This window comes from Brienomyrus brachyistius, chromosome 2, assembly GCF_023856365.1.
Source record: "Brienomyrus brachyistius isolate T26 chromosome 2, BBRACH_0.4, whole genome shotgun sequence".
In the NCBI taxonomy this organism is placed as follows: Eukaryota; Metazoa; Chordata; class Actinopteri; order Osteoglossiformes; family Mormyridae; genus Brienomyrus; species Brienomyrus brachyistius.
In genome coordinates, this window is record NC_064534.1 from 20180685 (window position 1) to 20199735 (window position 19051).

At 41.1% G+C, this 19051-nt stretch overlaps 1 protein-coding gene across 2 annotated transcripts; it reads left to right on the forward strand.

Annotated features, from left to right (window-relative positions):
- Positions 1-260: 260 nt before the first annotated feature.
- Positions 261-13120, forward strand: traf1 (TNF receptor-associated factor 1). 2 transcript variants are annotated; one of them, XM_049003105.1, is made up of 11 exons: positions 261-279; positions 435-675; positions 957-1041; positions 3392-3490; positions 3951-4112; positions 6845-6907; positions 7105-7173; positions 7354-7791; positions 10545-10722; positions 11144-11292; positions 12519-13120. In XM_049003105.1, exons 2-11 carry the CDS (start codon positions 470-472, stop codon positions 12735-12737), a joined length of 1668 nt encoding a protein of 555 aa, XP_048859062.1. In that variant the 5' UTR covers positions 261-279; positions 435-469; the 3' UTR covers positions 12738-13120. The 2 variants fall into 2 exon arrangements, with proteins under 2 accessions (XP_048859062.1, XP_048859061.1); XM_049003104.1 differs by having other exon boundaries at positions 273-349.
- The last annotated feature ends 5931 nt before the right edge of the window (positions 13121-19051 follow it).

Below are 19051 nucleotides of genomic sequence, written 5' to 3' on the forward strand. Positions count from 1 at the left end.
CATCGTAAAAAGGAAGCCTAAAGCTCATTATAGCCACTTTCTAACCGAGTGGTGGAATTCTCTCAACATAATTTATACTCTTGAAAATTGGAGGCGGTATGCCATCAAAATGCGGTGGAGTAACTAACTGTGAAATATATATATATTTTTCCTCCAAGATTTAGAACACTGTTATACGAGTGATGAACTGGCTTGCCATTTGTATGTGGCCTGTTGGTATCGATCGAGCACATGTAGCGTTTTGTACGTAATTTCCGCGTCTGCTGGGGGAAATTCTGGGTAATTTTCCGAAAACCTGTTAGTGAAAATGACCTTCCTATTATAAAATGACCTCAGTACACGTAATCACGTAGGTGGATCGTTTACATATCAAGGAATACATATCCGAATAACGTATAGTTTAATATTAAAGATCGCTTGGTTTTATTATTCAGATCGTCTGTTGCTGCCAGCAGCTATAAGGAAATCAATGGCTGAACGACCTCCGGGTGATTTGGACGGTGTTTTATCTGCGCCAGGCGAAAATGAATACCCATCGGGTTTCCCACAAAACATCTGTGACGATGTCCCTCAAGACAAGTACTTGTGTAGTAACTGCAACAACGTGTTGAATAAAGCTCGCCAAACGAAGTGTGGCCATCGCTACTGCCAGGCATGTGTAACCTGGCTGGTAAGGTAAGAAAAGTGACTATATTCTCCACAGGATGGGGATCTGATCTCCTCTCCCATCAGGGAAGCACGTGTGCCATGATCACTTTCACTGATATGCCAGTGATCACAGTTATAAATGGTCTGATCTATCAGCTAGCTGAACAATGTAACAGCATACTGGAATAACATCAGGAAACCTCGGGATTACGGTTTTAAAATGAGTTTTAAGTATGTTAGGTGATTAGGATCCAGTCATCAATAAGTAAATAAATTAATAACAATTTTTCATATGATTTTGTATGCAGGAATAATAAAAACTTGGTATGTAAGCGCTGCAAAGAGGAGGATTCAAGCTTAGAAAATGGCAACAGCATTCTGACACCTGACAATGTGAGTACGAGTAGCACCGATCGTGTCTGCAGAATGGCCCGGTTTAGCAGCTGTAATGCAAAGAAAAAAATAATGTAATGTTGCTTTTTGGCAACATTACAGCAAGTTTTGTTGTTGCTGTAACCGGTGAACTGGGATTGATGTTTGTTTGAAACCAGCATAGTTTTCACACTGTTTTTGTATCTCCACCTCTGATTGCTTCACCACCCCAGAGGAGATCAGGAGGTGCTTGGTTTCAGAAGGTTTCGGATTCTAAAGTAGCATTAATTATGCACTACTTGCCTGATTGTGTTGTGGGTGCTGGATGGAGTATTGTCAGTGATGGTGAGAGAGCCATTCTAGATATGCAGCAGTGGGTTATGCGTTTTCTGGTCCTGAACAGGACGTGATTGCTATTGCAGAGCGATTTTCAGGCTTTTCTGCATGCTCAGCTGCTTGCATCATGTTAAAAGGCCCAGCTGAAGCAGCATCTGCCACTATTCCGGCCTCGGCTTGTTAAAGACAGTTGGGAGGAAATGCATTTTTGTTCTTTTATTATGAAGCCTTTCCTCCTCTAGGCGTACTCACCCTATTCTGATACTCCTGATTAATCCTGGGTTTCTCCGGGTCATCATTATGATACTTAACCAGAAGCATTCTAGGTGCTTGCCGATGACAATTTCTTCTGATGTCATCAAATTTTCCATGTGACATTTAAGGCTGTAAAATGCACGTTCATCCTTCCATTCAGCCGACTGAACACCCATAATCCTCTTATTATATTTTAATGTAACAGTTACTGTGCGAATAAGTAACCATCCTGTAACATAGGTAACCATACAGTAAAACTGGTCGCTGCAGTATTTTTATGTGCATTGCTCACAGACTCACAGGCTCACAGGCACTGCATTGCTCACAGACTCACAGGATCACAGGCACTGCATTGCTCACAGACAGGCTTGGCTCCTTAATACCCAGCTCCACTGCAATCAGTCACCTTTACACACCTATTAATAAAACCTTCATATGGTTTAAGTACAATTTCTATAATGGAAGACCCTTACAATTTCCATGTCTCTACCTCGTACTGTACATGTGACCATTACAGATATTATTAATCAGCATGTTAGTTCTATGACACTGTGCCTATATACATACAGTAATAGTGATGAGTCTCACTTAAGGTGTTTACTGTATACTGTGGGAGGAAGCCAGAGTATTTGAGGGGGATACCCACATGATGCAAACTATACACACGCAGAATGGAAATGAGACTGGAACCCCCAGCCCTGGAAATGTGAGCCAGCAGTGCCACCCACGCGGTGTCGCCCACTAGCTGACATTTTTAATGTTATGATTAGTCCTGCAAGTGTTGCTGGGATTGCCACACTCACACCACTCTGTTATGAGGAGTTCTATGATCCGGTGAAATCCGGTCTTTTTCTCCTTCTTCGGCTAGGCTGCTAGCCTGTGGTACTTCTACCTGTGCAGGCTCGATCAGTGGGCAGGCTTGACTGTGAAGGTCGATCAGAGATTATTGTTCAGCATCAACACATTGATTATCTGATAATTTTCACTCGTGGGAAAAGCTTGCTTGTGGTTTTATATATTTTAAAGCATAGAGTTTTATACAACCAAATTGGCCTATCAGACCTGAAAAAATGTATATATCACACTCACTCTCTCTCTCTCTCACACACACACACACTATATCCAGAAGAATTTCCTATTTAATCCACACCCACCGCTGTGGAAGATGTATAATTAAGCACTCAGTTATGAAATATTCGGCAACAAATATTATCAGTAGAGTGGATGGTTGTTGTACAGGAGAAGTTAGTGACTTTCCACTTGCACTGTCATAGAATTCCATCTTTCCAAGAAGTCACATTTGCCACATTTCAGCGTTCCTGATCAAAGATAAGTGAAGTGATTGTAAAGGACAAAATGCCTGGGAAGAAGTTCAGTTTTGAAGTGACCGGCCACACAAACTCACAGAAGGGACCTGAGCACTCAGCATCAATACTCAACCAGAATGACAGCAAATCCAGCAATGTTCCAACATCTAAGGGAAACCTTTCCATTATTTATCCCACATGCATATATTGCAATGCGCTTTAACACTATTTTTCACTTTTAATATAATTGAATGGGAGGTGTGACCACTGATCTCTTAATACAAGCAGGATAGTTAAATATTACCTCAGTTTTCACTGATACTCTTCTCATAAATGAAACTTGTTTTCATGTGTATTACGTGGAATGTTGGTGGGATTTTCCTGGACTGTTACCAAAATCACTTTCAGTACTCATAACTGACAAAAAGTACAAATAAACCCCTTAAAGCTTTCTCTTTTTTTCAATGATGCAGTTCTTCAACGATGCAGCTATTAACAAAGAGATTTCTGAGCTGAAGGTCCATTGTGCCAACCATGGCTGTACGTGGAGGAGCGTACTGAAGAACTATGAGGTATATTTTTTGAAATTACTGTTCACAAATTTGTTGCAGTGAGTTATTGCCATTTTACCATAATGAACTTGTAGATTTCCTGATTAATAAGCAAATACATAATGAAAGGTGTACATTCTGAATGTAAACTTTAAATTTAAATGCTTGTGTTAGTAGCTTACAGTAATAAAGAGATAAATATAAGCTAAAATATTTTTAAACTGAAATGTATACTGGTTTTACAAGATTGAGACCAAGAAATGTCTTGGTTGTGAAAGAAGTGAATGTTTAACCGAAAGCGAGGCTCAGATTTCCGGAAGGAAAAAGCATTGTACATCCATCCTTAAATGGGCTGTGAACAATTACCTGTGCGACTTTAGAGAAACCTCATATGTCATACATTTTCTTAATTGCTAAGAAAATACATTGTGCATTCAACTTCAATGTAAGTACTTGCTGTCGTATCTTCCTGTACATCCAGGATCACCAGAGTCAGTGTGACTATGCTTTGATCCCTTGCAACATTGGCTGTGGTCAGATGGTGGAGAGAAGGAAGCTGGCCAGTCACTTGGTGAAGGGCTGTCCCAACAACATGTCCGCTTGTTCCAGCTGCTCTCAAGCAATGAGTCCTGCAGAACTTCAGGTGAGATACAGTGTGGATCAGAAAGCAATCTGATGTTAACTTTTCCGCGCCAACTGAAACTCTTGAAGTGCAGGAAAATCGGCTACAATCCTAGTTATACAGCAGCATATATGAGTACTGACCACAACGGGGAATATATGAAGAATAACGAAAACAGGTCACACTTTGATATTGTTTAATTAATTGGACATCACAGCGCAGACACATTTTGGCTTCATGCCTTCTTCAGTGTGCTACTAGCACTCTGCACTTCTACTATAAAAAGACACATCCCTGCTGGACAACCGATGGTAACACAGCAGACAGGGGTAAGATGTTTGAGATACGGGCTAAAGCCTTACGTCAGAGATTCTGGAGCAGAGGTTACAGTACATCACTAGCTTACGACTGTTTAGCGCTCTGAATTGACCAGCTGTAAAGTACAGTCTAACCGCTCCAGTTTCTCGGTCACATTTGTTTCCACCTCTGGCCGTATCTATAATTCCTTGAAAAATATTCTGCGGTGTCACTGGCGCTTCTTAAGCAGTGATACACATGTGGGCCTGGCTTTCCAGGAACTGCTGCGGTTATGTTATAAAAGGGCTTTAAATTTAAGGGACCACCTGAATTTTGGAATGAGCAAATGTAACCCAGTGGGAAATGGGTCGTACTTTTAGGAAATGAAAGCAGAAAATCGGTTTTAGTGAGAATGCATTTTGATTTGATATGACAAATAGTAGCTGTGTATTATATTTTCCTTTCTCTTTTGAGTCATTCTACTTAAAAAAAAAAAAAAAAAGTTGAGGGGAACCCAGCTGGGGGATCTCTTTGCGTAGGATGGGTGGCGGCGAAATGAAGTGTAGACCTCTAAATGTCAGTTGAATGAGCGTGGGTGGGACAAAATTTTTATAGATTCCAGATCGAATTCATTCCAATCGTTTGTGTGAAGAGCAAACAGCGACTCACTGAATGATGATAATTCGTATCACTTGTAGTATTTTTCCATAAAAATAAAGTGAACCAAAGTGAAAGTCCTATTGTCACATAAATTCTCTTTTTGGATCAGTCCAATGTAATTCTTTGTCTTGAGATTCACTGAGCTCAGTTTTAATTAGCTTGTGCTGTTTTATCTTTTGCAAAACTAGCGCTAAAAGTTAAAACATGAAATTAATAAGGTGCTACTTTTTAATTTTCAGTTGAAATATTTCTTCGAGTCTCCGCCTGGGTTACATGTGTGTGGAGTTTGCATGTTCTCCCCATGTCGTCGTGGGGTTTCCTCCGGGTACTCCGGTTTCCCCCCACAGTCCAAAAACATGCTGAGGCTAATTGGAGTTGCTAAATTGCCCATAGGTGTGCATGTGAGAGTGAATGGTGTGTGAGTGTGTCCTGCGATGGGCTGGCCCCCCATCCTGGGTTGTTCCCTGCCTCGTGCCCATTGCTTCCGGGATAGGCTCCGGACCCCCCGCGACCCAGTAGGATAAGCGGTTTGGATGGATGGATGGATGGATGGATGGATGGATGGATGGATGGATGGATGGATGGATGGATGAATATTTCTTGCATGAAAATACATACCTGTACAATATCATAGGCTTCAAAAATAGCTCAAGGATGAAATTTGGATTTTTCGGTTAAAATTACAACTATGAACATTTGTTAATAAAATATAAATGACTTCATTTAAGTCTGGTTTTTATGGTTATCTTTTGTTGCGTGTCAGCCTTTGATTTTCATTGTTTCCTCGTAGACTTGCAGGAGCTTTTATCTCTTTTGATATATTTGTATTGACTTTAAATAAACACATGCTATTCATATTGGTTTTAATAATCTGTTGAGCCTGTGCAAGTTCTCTTGACTATTTAAACCAAATTGTCCACCACATAACTTTCCAATCCATTCTTAGAAAAGGTTATTTTCTTTAAAGAAGTCTCAGTGGTACTCTTGGCAACAAGATGAATTTGTACATGCTGGATTTAAGTTATTATTTTCTTACTAGCAGTCTTTGTGTTCCTTAGGCCTCCTCCAGTGCGCAAGTCCTGCCCATGATTACCCGGACTTTGCCAAGCTTGTTCAAAGAGCCGAGACTCAAGAGCAGAGTTGACCAAAGAGTTCAAAACGTGATTTACGAGGCACACACTCAGCAGTTTTTAACATATTTAAGAAGCGCTACAACATTTCACAATTTCGTAAAATGCTTTAACTGGTGGTAGGAGCCCCTGTTAAAAATATGATCCATATTGCATCAGCAGATTCAGTGAAAGTGCTGACTGAAGAACGTCTGGGCTTGTGTGTTCCCCAAGCAGATCTGATTAAGGGGGGCAGCCTAGAAGGCTGATGGGAGGCTTAGATGCTGCTCACGGCACTGCATTCTTAATTTCATTAGCAGCCACAGGGTGGAGGGTGCTCCAAGGCTGCAGATGGGAAAGGAAGGGAAGACTCGGCATAGGTGCAAAGGGTGGTGAGCTTTGGCTCTGTAGACGAAGGGCTTCCTATAACGAGACTCTGAATCCGGCTGTAGGGAATGCAGACCTCAGCCTGCAAGAAGCAGACCTCAAAATAAGACAGTGTCGACTAAATGCAATCGATTTCAAGGTGGAGATGCCGCAGCGCGATCTTATAAGGTGGTAACTAAGAGCGAAATCTAGTTCCACGTTAATAGAGCAGAATTACCCTTAGATGCATATCTTGAATATATGTTGTTCCCTCAATTGCCACAAACACCAGGTTTATGCAGTTTTGTGTTTCCATTGCAGAAACACGCATGCCAGAGCCAAGCCAGGGGACAGAAACCAGCAAAAACAGATGAAAAAGTGAAGGTAAGGCTTCATCTCATCCGTGCCTTGCTCACAAAACACACAACTATCGAGTTTTATCTGTTCGCTGTATTTTTTCAAATTCTCCTTGCATTTTTATCTGCTAGTCATTAATTTGTTTCTTTGAAATAACAGGAGATATTAGTGATTAAGTTTGTATGCTTATGCTTGCTTTTAAGTTAGTGGCATTGTCTTTGCAGAACCGTCAGCCCACAGCTGCAAGGAAAAAAGAGACATGTTCTTTCGCTGAAGTTGGGTGCACTTTCAAGGTGGTCTGCTCATCTCCCACACTGATCAGACCCAGTCACATGCACCGTTCACTGAATATCACAGAGACATAATCATTCAGTCAACACATTTTTTTAAAACGGCAGCTGAAATTGCTAATTTTGCTTTGGTGTAGTATACAGTAGATATTATTATGACTGTCATAATATTGGCCTTGGCAGGGGAATGCTGAGAAGGTGAAGGAGCATGAGGCATCCAGCCATGTGGCCCACCTCCAATTCTTGCTTCAGGTCATGAGTAACCTGCAAGCATGCGTATTGGCCTCTACGAGAACAGGCCAGGAATCCCAAGACCCTTGCGGACAGATAGCAGCTCTGGGGGAGGCCATTGTTAATCTGCAGATGTGGGGAACCGCGGACGTGGAGGCGGACGGAGGAAACGGAGGTTGTATTGAGGCCTCATTGGCCCAGAGTCTGCAGGATGGCCAGGCAGCAGGTCTTCTAGTACAGCGGCTGGAGAAATTGCAGGAGAGGGTCCACATATCGGAGAACATCATCACAGTGCTGAACCGAGAGGTGGAGAAGACGCAGCTCGGCATTGCCATGCTGGATCAGCAAAACCAGGCCAATAGAGAAACCATTCAGGACCTGGAGAATCAGGTAGGCCTTTCTCACTGAAGTCCCTGATAGGTAAGCAGGTCACAGAGTCTAAAGCCACAGTGAAGGTCAATGCAGGTTGTATTTGCTTAGTGACACCAAAAGGTCAATGGACCCCTTTATTAATACATATCATCCAAGCTGTATGTTGGTATTAATACATCTATATTGCTTCCACTGCTGAACACTCAGCTTTTTTTGAAGGATGGAATTTCCCCCAGCGGTTACCAAATCATAGAATTAGTCTCCCACTATATTATATTGTTCTATTTTTAAGATTATTGTACTGTGTGTTCATTTATATTTTCAAGGACTTTAAATCATTCTATGCTACATGTTTTTTAGGTTAGTTATGGCTCTGTTAGCCTTAAATTAAGAACGAAACTTTAAAATATATACAAAAAATTGAGCCAAATTAAATATATAAATGGTGTGCAGCATCTGCATGGTGATAGACTCTTGCCTCTGAATCTGTTGCCTGGAGTGATAATAGTTTTTGATCAAAATTACAGTTAAAGTTAATCTTTGTGATGACTTTCTTAAATGGTGGCTTTGTTTAGCCTTTGATTATCAGCAGTTTCAGACTCTGCTTGCCTATCCTGGTCTGAGGGGAGGAAGCCATGCATTCGACGGTACATGACTTGCGTAGTGAAAAGTTCACATCTCTCATCCAAACAGGATGCCTGGGTCTTCTTTTTTCTGGAAATTTCTTTCTTGATGTTATAGACATTGTGTTCAACGAACAGAATGTCAACATTTTTTCACTATCAGAGCCAAAAGAACTAGATAATGGAAAAGAAGTGTGCAGATTTGGCTCAGCGTAGGATCGCTAGCTGTGTAGGGGATGTTTTTTAACTCACATTTCATTGGAAAACTGGATATGCGACAGAAATAACTCGCTTTGTTGGAAAAAAAAGGTTTTGGGATACAGTCCCTTTTTAACTCAACAGTGGATTGATTGGGTTTATGGCTGATCCTCCTACACTTCCTCTGTGAGACCAGTGTGTGTGTGTGTGTGTGATTATGCTGAATAGTCACGCTGTGGGCCAAATCTTTTCACAGAACTGAAAATGGACAATTTCTTTTGTGCTTCTCAAATGTGATAGAAAAAAGTATAGTATTACTCATTCAAAGAAGTCATATCAAAGACGTCAATTGCAAAGCTTTGCAATGTGCAACGTATCATTATTGTATTACTAGTGATTTTTTTGGCCCGGTGATAGATTCTCATGTGTTAAGACATCTCTGAAAATCAGGCTTAGTGCCCCCCTTATTGGTGGGGAAGTTTTTCTATCGACTGTGACCTACAGCCTCTTAGTCCCTGTGGGTAACTGAAAAATGTCAACTGAGAAATGTCAAGCGGACTTTTATCTAAGACTGACATACACAAATTCCAAGTCTAAATTTTCATGTTCTTAAAAATGGAACTCGATAGATCGCCCTTGTCACAGGCTTCGTCACTTAACAGCTGCCTTACGTGACGTCTATCGTACGGCAGATGTGAGTCAGGTGATGTATGCCTCTTGTTTCAACTGGTGATCTCTAATGTAACTCTATCGATGAAACTGTAGACGGTCTCCTGAATGGCTCTGTCATTTCTAGAATAGCGACATTCTTCTTATTCCCATCTTCATCTTGACTGTGGTCATCAGTCAGAAGTGCCCAGATGGCTGATGGAAAGCCATGGTGTCGAGTGCGGAGTCACATGTTAACATGTGTGCGTAAATTGTGCACCATGTGCATCTTTACAAAAGGATCTCTGGCCGTGCTGTACATCCATGCACCTGAGGCTTCCACTAACTTTTCAAAGAGCTTCATTTACTGGGCATCGCTAATTAATCAGCCTTGAGTCCAAAGATAAAAGATAAAAGTCTGCACTATGACTTGTTGAATTGTTGATGTAGCAGTTCACTAATGGGAAGGAATGATCAATGTACCATTGTGTCAAGCAAGAGGACTGTTGGGCAATATTTAATGTAGACTTCATTCACTGTCCATCTGTACCAGAACAGCTTCAGACAGCCATCACCCAGTTGGCTGAATTAGAACCTCTCATCAATAATCTTTTGTCTCCCTTCTCATCAGTCTGGTTTCATGACACTTTTCCCCCTAGGATTTCCAATAATTTCAGATAATCCTGGTGGTAATGAGTATTCAGTCATAAGATTCAGAAATTATCTCAGAAAGGGTCAAGAAAATGTGCAAAAAGCATGGAATAGACACAGATAATGTTTATCATGTTTATGCTTAAATTGATAGAAATATAATAGATTGAGGTGAGGCATTTGGGCACAGTGGCCTGTATTCACACCCCTGGGTCCAGGGTTCGATTCCCCGCCATGTGTGTGGGGTTTGCATGTTCTCCCCGTGTCATTGTGGGGTTTCCTCCAGGTTCTCCGGTTTCCACCCACAGTTCAAAAACATGCTGAGATTAATTGGAGTTACCGAATTGTCCATAAGTGTGAATGGTGTGTGTGTGCGTTTGCCCTGTGATCCCGCCCTGGGTTATTCCCTGCCTTATTCCCATAGCTTCCGAGATCGGCTCCGGACCCTCGTGACCCTGCGCAGAGCATAGAATATGGATGCATAATAGATCAAACGTTTTAAAAATTTGTCTTTAGTTGAGCGTTCTTGTGACTGTTACTCCTGGGCAAATTCCATTAGCATGTTGCCCATTGAACTGGAGCAGTGGGACAATCTGTCCATGTTGTGTATGAGAGGACTCAGTTTGTGGTGTCGCCGTTCCTCCTTCCCAGATCACGGAGCACCAACGGAGCATGGTCATAAAGGACATACTCCTCAACGATATGCACCAGCGCATCACTGCGCAAGAGGAGGTCTCCTATGACGGAACCTTCCTCTGGAAGGTGTGCAATATCAGCCAGAGGATGAGGGATGCCAGCACTGGGCGCAAGAGCAATCATTTCTCTCCAGGTATAGCGCCCCCTGTCTTCCACAAGGGCCATGTCATCAAGTTAAAGTTATTTGAATTTGTGTTCAAAGTATTTTCATATGTGATGAATAGTTATTTTAGTTGTAACAGCATTTTTATTTACTAATCTACTGCCAAGAATGGACATCTCTCTTCCATTTTGCACTGAATTCACAAATGTAATGGTTCTGGCTCGCCATGCCCGGTCGCCCTGCCTTGTGCTTTCTCTTTGCTGGGATAGACTTCAGGCTCACTGTGGGTTTTATTTAACACTAGTAAAATAGTTACATCCTTTCACAAGAATATATCAGTAGAATGTCATCAAATTTCTTTTGCAGTGTTTGTCATTCTTTATTACTAAGTAATTCATTGTGATTAACTCTTGTGTTGTGGCAATATGCTGATTTCTGCTCCTTCCCTCAGCATTCTACACATCACGCTATGGATTCCGGGTGTGCATGCGTCTTTACCTCAACGGGGACGGGGTTGGCAAAGGGACCCACATCTCCCTGTTCTTTGTTGTCATGAAAGGAGAGTATGACGCCTTGCTCTCCTGGCCATTTAAACATAAGGTAAGGTGCTCCTCTTTCAGAGGATAGATATGGGCAGACGTACTGTAGATGAAGAGTTTTTTTTCTGAAATCATTGTACTTGTTTGGGATATTTTCAAGCAGTGTAATGTGCTAAGTAAGGTCAACTTTCAGAGTTCTGCAGATATTTTCCTAAAGGGTATAGATTTGGGTATGAACGGTATGTACATGTCCCTACCAATACTGTGGGAGTACAGTGTGTGTTTAGTGGGGTGGGGAGTTCGGGGAAGATTTGGTTCTTACCGATGTTGAAACCAAGCGTACGCCCTTTACCACACCCTAGCTGAACAAAAGGAAAACACCCAAGCTTCTTTTGCAAACAGTATTTTCAGAACCTGGCCTTTGGGTTTGAGAGCTATATAGAGTTAGTCTTTCTGCTGAAGGATTTTTTTTTTTCAGGAAGGGGGAGGGGTAGATTGTCTTAAATTGTCTTCCATTGTCCCTGCCTGCAAAAGTAATGTAAATAACAAAAATGCATTTGAACCAGAGAAGCATGCAGAACAGTAGATAGGATAGAACATCATTTCCTGGCGAACCCAGTGATTTGCTGAATTTGTAATTAGATAAGGGCAGTGATTCTCCCTGCAGATATCGTTCTCTCCCCACCAGACAGCGCGCAGCTGGTTTTGTAAGCGTGCATGTGCCTTTTGTGCAGCCTTTTCAACAAAACCCTCCTGATATAAAATGTCATCTATATTGCATGAACTGACATTTATACGCTACGGTCATCAAACTCACCCCCCCTGGCTGTGTTTTATTTTTTTTTTCTGAGCTCTGTACTTGGCACTTTGTGCTACAGAGTTTCTTAATTTCTGCCAAGTTTAAGTCTCAGTAAATCTGTTATCTGCTTTACGTATTCCAGAAGTTCCCACAAGGCTCTGTGCATCCCCAACTGTTAATCTGTACAATTTACTGTGTATGCCTTTCTCCAAAATCAGTGATTTCCAATTTGGTATTTCTTTTAATACATCTGCAGGCACTTAGAATAGGTTATGATATTTGAAATCCTCCTCTTCATGCTAATTAAGTAATTAAGAAAACTCATCGGACCATAAAGACCTGTGTAAACAAAGCCCTCCAGAAAATGAGGGGGAAACCTTGGCGAGATATTTTCTAAATCCAGTTTGATCTTGCTTATCCCTTAGGCAGTCAATAGGCCATCTTCTGCTTATCCAAAGGTAACCATATCAGATCGATGTGTCTTTCAGGTGACCTTTTTCCTGCTGGATCAGAACCATAAGGAGCATGTGATCGACGCCTTCAGGCCGGACCTGTCGTCCAGCTCCTTTCAGAGGCCTATCACAGAAATGAACCTGGCCAGCGGCTGCCCCTCCTTCTGCCCGCTGGGGAAACTGTGGTCCCCAAGGCACGGGTACTGCAAGGACGACACACTGTTCATCAAGTGTGTTGTGGACACCACTTCCTGAGTTCAGAGACACTTCTTCAAAGCTTTTTTCGGGCTGTGCTGGAAGAGGCATCTTCATTTTCAGATGCTGGAAGAAGCATCTTCATCTTCAGATGCTGGAAGAGACATCTTCAGATATCAGCCTAATTAAAATCACTCCCTACCCATCATGCTCCTCGAAACTTCTCTGGAAAACTGTCTGATAGATTCAAGTAATTTACATGTGTTTGTAGAGTGATATTTTTTCACAAATTTTTATCTGTGTTTTGGTGCAGCTTCATAAGTAAATATTGGATATTTAATTGTATTCTTTAAGAATTTGCTTTAATTTCAGGTATTTGACCACTGTCTTGGAAAATTTGTAATATGATCATTATTTTTATAGAATAAATATAAAATACCAAACCCAAAAGTCTTATTGTATTTAATACCATTTAAATTCAGAAAGGACCATAGTCAGTATTACTTCCTTTTTAAATGGAATTTTAAATGGATACATTAGCATATAAAAATTATTTAGAAAGACTAATTCATCTAAAGGATTTTTTCAGAAACAAAAAATGCTGTTAATTGATCAAAGCCCTCAGTTGTTATAGATTTCCCTTGGTGGTTGGGATGAACTTAGTCCAGTGATCAGAAAAGCAATTGACCTCCATTAAAGTAAAAACAAAGACCTCTGTATCTTCAGCCGCTGGAAATGTCCAGGCTCCAGGGCCCAGTCCTGATAATGCCTGTCACGAGAAGACTAAGCGACGCCTTGCAGCCACAAAGCCAGCTGAAGGCAGCTGTAGCACAGCATCCTGGTAGGTTAATTGGTTAATGAATCAAAAATCTGCATTGTCCTTTTAGAAGTTCGTTAAGTTCTTATGGCCACCATCCCTCTAGGTGTGGTCCTTTCAGCCTGCAGAAGAATCGCCGCCCCTTCATAATGAAATGTTACATCATGATTTCTCCATTATGGCAGCACAAGCCATTCAGGATGTTGGGTGTCTTAATAAATGTGACATAGGCAGTGGTGCAAAAATGGGGTATGCAGTATATGCGGTGCATATGGGCACACCGCCGGGGGGGAGGGGCGCCAAAACAAGGGAGGGACAAAAAAATATCATTGACATCTATGTTTTAAAACTGTTCTTGTGCTTTTAACTCATGACTATGCTCTAAATATGTTGTTTAACATATTTAAGAAACGTAAGGCCTGGTCACTGGCAGTGGATGTTATGAGCAGCGATGTTGCTGCGACTGGCACCGTCTCCTTTACTCTCCTCAGTGCTTCTTCACCCCAGTGGGGGGGGGGGCGCTGCTGAGCGTCTATTTAGTAGGAGCCAGGGTGGTAGCAGCCTGTCGCTCATTGACGTGGTGGGGTGTCTGCGGCAGGATGGGGGGAGCAAAAATGTTATCAGGTGCTCAAGGCAGGAAGGGAAAAAAGAGAAGGAGAAGGCGTGTGAGGGGATGCAGAAAAAAATGCTGATGTGGGTGAAAGAGCAACAGGCATGAACTGTGATGGAAACAAATGTCACTTATGTGACACAAGCTTGTGCCCAGCGTCAGGGGTTAGGCTATGAACTTCACAGAAGTGAACTGTAAGTCCTGTCATGTTGTTGCATACCCCCCCAAAAAGTGAGTAGTTGCGTCTTTGGATATAGGTCTCAGGAATAGGGTCATGTAATACCAAAAAAAAACTGGCAAAATACTGTCAGGGTTATCTGTTTTTCCACCCCACATGACATCAGAGTATCAGAACGGCAGTTACCTTAAGATGGGAGCATGCCCTTCCCTGATATAGTCATGCTTTGTTGTTAATCTCCAGCAGCTCAACACAGCAGCCGGTGAAGGTGTTAACTAATCGGTGTGTCTAAGGATGGGATAGGCACAGAGAACATCAGCGCCTGCTGACAGGGATGGGGTTCCTCTAAGCGCACAGCCATAAGCTGCTATCTTCACCGGTGGAGCAGGAAGCGGTTGTTTGTGTTGATAATTGTAATGCTATTCATGTACTTGATCTTTGTGGGTAACCTGAGATGTAAATATTCTGCTGGCTTGCATAGATATAAAGCTACAGGTACTGAAAAGGGGGCAGAAGATTAATAGAAAATCCCTGCATCATGCCAGACCTAACAGGGGAATTAATGCTATAGGGAATGGTGAGTGGTACTTTCTGTCATCAGGTACGAGGTCCGATAAAATAAAATGTCACAGGTAGGGGAGTTTCCTCAGCCGTACAGTCTAACCTGGGGCATTGGAGGGGCATGGGCACCCTGATAGATTCAGGGCGCCCAGCGCTTGACAGGGGCCCCTGAACATGTAAAATTATACATAAAAATCGGTGAGGGGGAGGGCACGGTAACATTTTGTCAGGGGGACCAGAATTTGTAGATACGGTCCTGCTTCTAACACAAGGGGCTGAAATTAGTCATGGACTTTCCAAGGGATGTTTGAACTTGCATTGAGATTAAATATCAAAGGGAGCTGGCATCCACTTCAGGGGGGTTGGAAATAACCGTATTGTCCAGTCGCAGGAAATTAGTTTCAGGGGTGTACTTTAAAGCAAGAGTTACTGTCACAAGGAAAAAGTAACCATACCACACAATGTGCAATCCGGAAGTGGTTGGTTCCTGGAGGTATGGGAAGTAGTACCTCCTCCATTTTTGAGATTAATTTATGAAACAAGTAACTTTGCAAGAAGTCTTTACATTACAATTTTCATTTAAAAACACATTTTTCTCTCTTCTTATAAAAAAAATGTAATATTGTAAAATGTATTATCTTAGCGCCTCAATTGTTTTAGTAACCAGCCGCCACTGGTGTCACCATATAAATATCTGTAGTATTCATAACACCCAGTAATGCTGGATGCTGTGCCCTATTTTTATTTACAAAATTCATGGACTGGCTGAGCTCATAACAAATGCCCAGTTCGGTTGTAATCACCCTATATGCACCTGTCAGTATAAAACATTATCAGGTCTGAGTGCAGTTTCCTACAGCATGCTAGGCCTCTACCTTAAAGAATAGAATCTTAGTTATATGAAGCCAAAGAGTGACTTTATCCTTGTAGACTATTCCAGGAAGTGCAGGGCACATGCTGGATAGGATGCCAGTCCATTGCAGGACGCACGTTCACACACAATATTACACTGGGAGCGATTCTCAGAAAATAGCATGCCTGGGTTACCTGTTTTTTGACTGCAGTAGCAAACCAGAAGCTGAAAGAAAACCAAAGTGAATATATGTAAACACAGAATCGGGGCAGGATTAAAACACCCAACCTGGAGCTATGACACAGTATGAGACACAGTACTACCAGCTAAGACACCAGGAAATCAATCCCATTATTCTTACTTGGTATGTTTTTAAAAGCATCTACAATTATACTGAGTATTATACAGTATCCATCTATTCTTCCATACATCTTCCAAATGTATTTCATGGTATAAGTCTCTGCTCTTTTTCAATGCTAAGATATTTCAATGCTACCATATGGTCCTTTGAAAGGAGATCACCACCTCAGCTGAGAAGTCACATATTGTCTGATCTAAGGACAGCAAGACCAGATGTACATAAAAAGGCAGGCAGTGTTTGAGGTTGAAAGCTGGCAATACAAAGGGCAAAATCTACAACAACTGACCTTAGCACCACACTTAAAACATCTTAACAGGCTAATTATGCCTTGACCCCATCTGTTTTGCAGTATTTAGTCCTTAGGAGAGAGACACCACCTCCATTACTCTGTGTCCAGCCTCCAAGAATGCAATTTACATTTGACTAATTATGACCTCTGACCCAAAAGTTACAATGGATCTTATAAGTGGCCTTATTTGATCTTAGTAAGAAATGTTGCCATGGTTGGTGAGAGGTACTATGGCTGATCTGTTTTATATGATATTGGAGTTATTTTTTTCATTTGTAATTTTTCTCACAGTGAGATTCTCATTTTCTTTACTGTGCTCATTTTTGGTATTGCACCTGTCAACCAAAAAGGCCATCGCCCCCCTCAAGTACTACAGTAATATGGAGCTCAGATCGGGGCTTGGGGATACCTGAGGCTTCAGCAAAGAGACTCGGGCAAGGCTGGATAAAGTATGTATATGCTAGGGCTTATCTCAAATAAAACAAGGAAAACAATTCAGTCACTGAGCCTGAATTATGGTAGTAGCTGGAGTGTAAAAGCCAGAAGGAAACTGCATCCCGCTCAGACTTCATATCGAGGGCTGAGTCTTTAACTCACTCCCCAGGTGATTAAAAGACGTGCTAGATTTTGTTCCACCCGACATCCCAACACATTAACCTTTTTGCTTCGACTGAGCTGTTAACTGAATTAATTGCACACTGCAGTATTGCATTAAACTAAACCAAATGCGTTAGTCAGGTACTTGATCACTTAGCCCCTCTAAATCAAATTTCTTTCGAGGTTTGACGACAAAATTAAGTTCTTGAACATATTTTCGCTCCTTCAGTGATCGGTAGGGTCACAGGGTCATTGTTCATTATTTTGTCGATTTCTTGCTGCTTCGCCATTAGTCAGTCATCGAATAGGTAACTAAGCCAAAATGATTATATAGTCGAAAGTCATTTAAATCAAACATTTATTCCAGCATGTTTGTTTCAAAAGGCAAAGCACACCCGTTAAAGTTCTCTTACAATAATTAGACCTCAGCTAAGGTGGTCATTTTTTTTTTTTGTGATGTAGGCTGTGCTGTAAAAACTCAGTAGGAATAGAGTTAATTTACAAAGGGCTCAGCTGAGACAAATGACATCACAGCCAGATTTGGGAAAGCAGGGATGTGAAAGAGGCAGTACCTGTCTGAGATCGTGGTGCCTTGTTCCTCAGATCACCACACACCCTGAAGAGTTCCTTTCAAAAAGCTATCAGACTAATGAGAAGCATTTGCTCCTGCTGGTCTCCCCAAATGAAGAAAATCATACTGTATGTGTGTATAATATATAACCATACTGCATATATCTATAATCTATAAATATAAGACAAAGGAAAAAAACCTGTGAAATATTGCACACATGTTTAGATGTGTGCAACAAGGGCAAAGAAGGTTTATACAGCCATCCATTTTCATCCAGTTAGCCTAGAGGTAATCTGGTGCCATATAGGATACACCACACATCCTGGACAGGACAACAGATGATGAGGAGGAACTCACACTAATACTGTCATTGCACTTACAGTAGACTTACATTACAGGCTTATACTGGGGCCACAATGAGGCCACCTAAACATCCCATATTTAACCTGGGGGGTAGAAGAAGAGAAAAGTGACACATGGTGCGACACTAAAGGAGTTTTATCTTATACTAAAAATTACATGAAGGCTTCTTCAATGAATTACAATATTGACATCTTGTAGTATTTCCAGGTAATTGTAATTTTTTATCATAAGGCTTTTTTTTCCTTTTACTAAAAATAAAACATATTGCAGCTGAGGACAATTTTGTAAAGGAAAGGAAAATATTTGCTGTTTTTGTCATTTGGATTGCTCTTAAAAACTCTTATGAAATTACTTTCAAGGTAGAAACTGATAAAACAGATGTTAAACTGTTCTTATCCAAATATGGGCTCTGTCTGCAGAATAACAGTGAACAAACAGCAATTGTATACTAACTTACACGGTTGTATTTAAGTTTTAATTTTACAGTTTTTAAATGTAAATGAGCTATAGCTTGCATGTCTTTTTAATGTCACTGTTGTAGAAACTTAGAGGAGAGCGATTCTAAACGTCCATCTAAGAAAACCTGACATTGAAATTAATTGCACATGACGGTACTTCGATCTTTAGCAAATGTATGTTATTAGCACCCAGAGCATTCTTCTTTGGATGTGCTGAATCATGCATGGTTCACTGCTCACAGAAAGTAAAACTACTAAAGCTAAAGCCGCGTAAAATTTGTTTATGATGCACCATGAATCTCATTTTTGTAAAATGGAACAAGTTATTCACACACACATAAACATATGTGACATGTATGAGTGACATACACGTATGAACAAGTAAAAAAATACAGGTGAGGATATACCAGGGGATGTGATTGTCACCATTACAAATAGTCGAAACTTTGTTGCGAAATGTAAACGAACTACATTGTCTTATCAATGACTCCAGTTAATTTTCAGTTTTGAATATGAAGGACAGTTTCCTTGGTGGTGTTAATCAATATATTGGTCTTCGTTATAAAGAAATCTCTGCAAAACGGCAGAAAATATCAGTCACATATTGCACATCAATCTCAGCTTACCACCTGTAATCAGACATAATTTTATATATATATATATATATATATTAATATAATTTTTAGCTGCAGTCTCCACTGATGTATGATCGTACA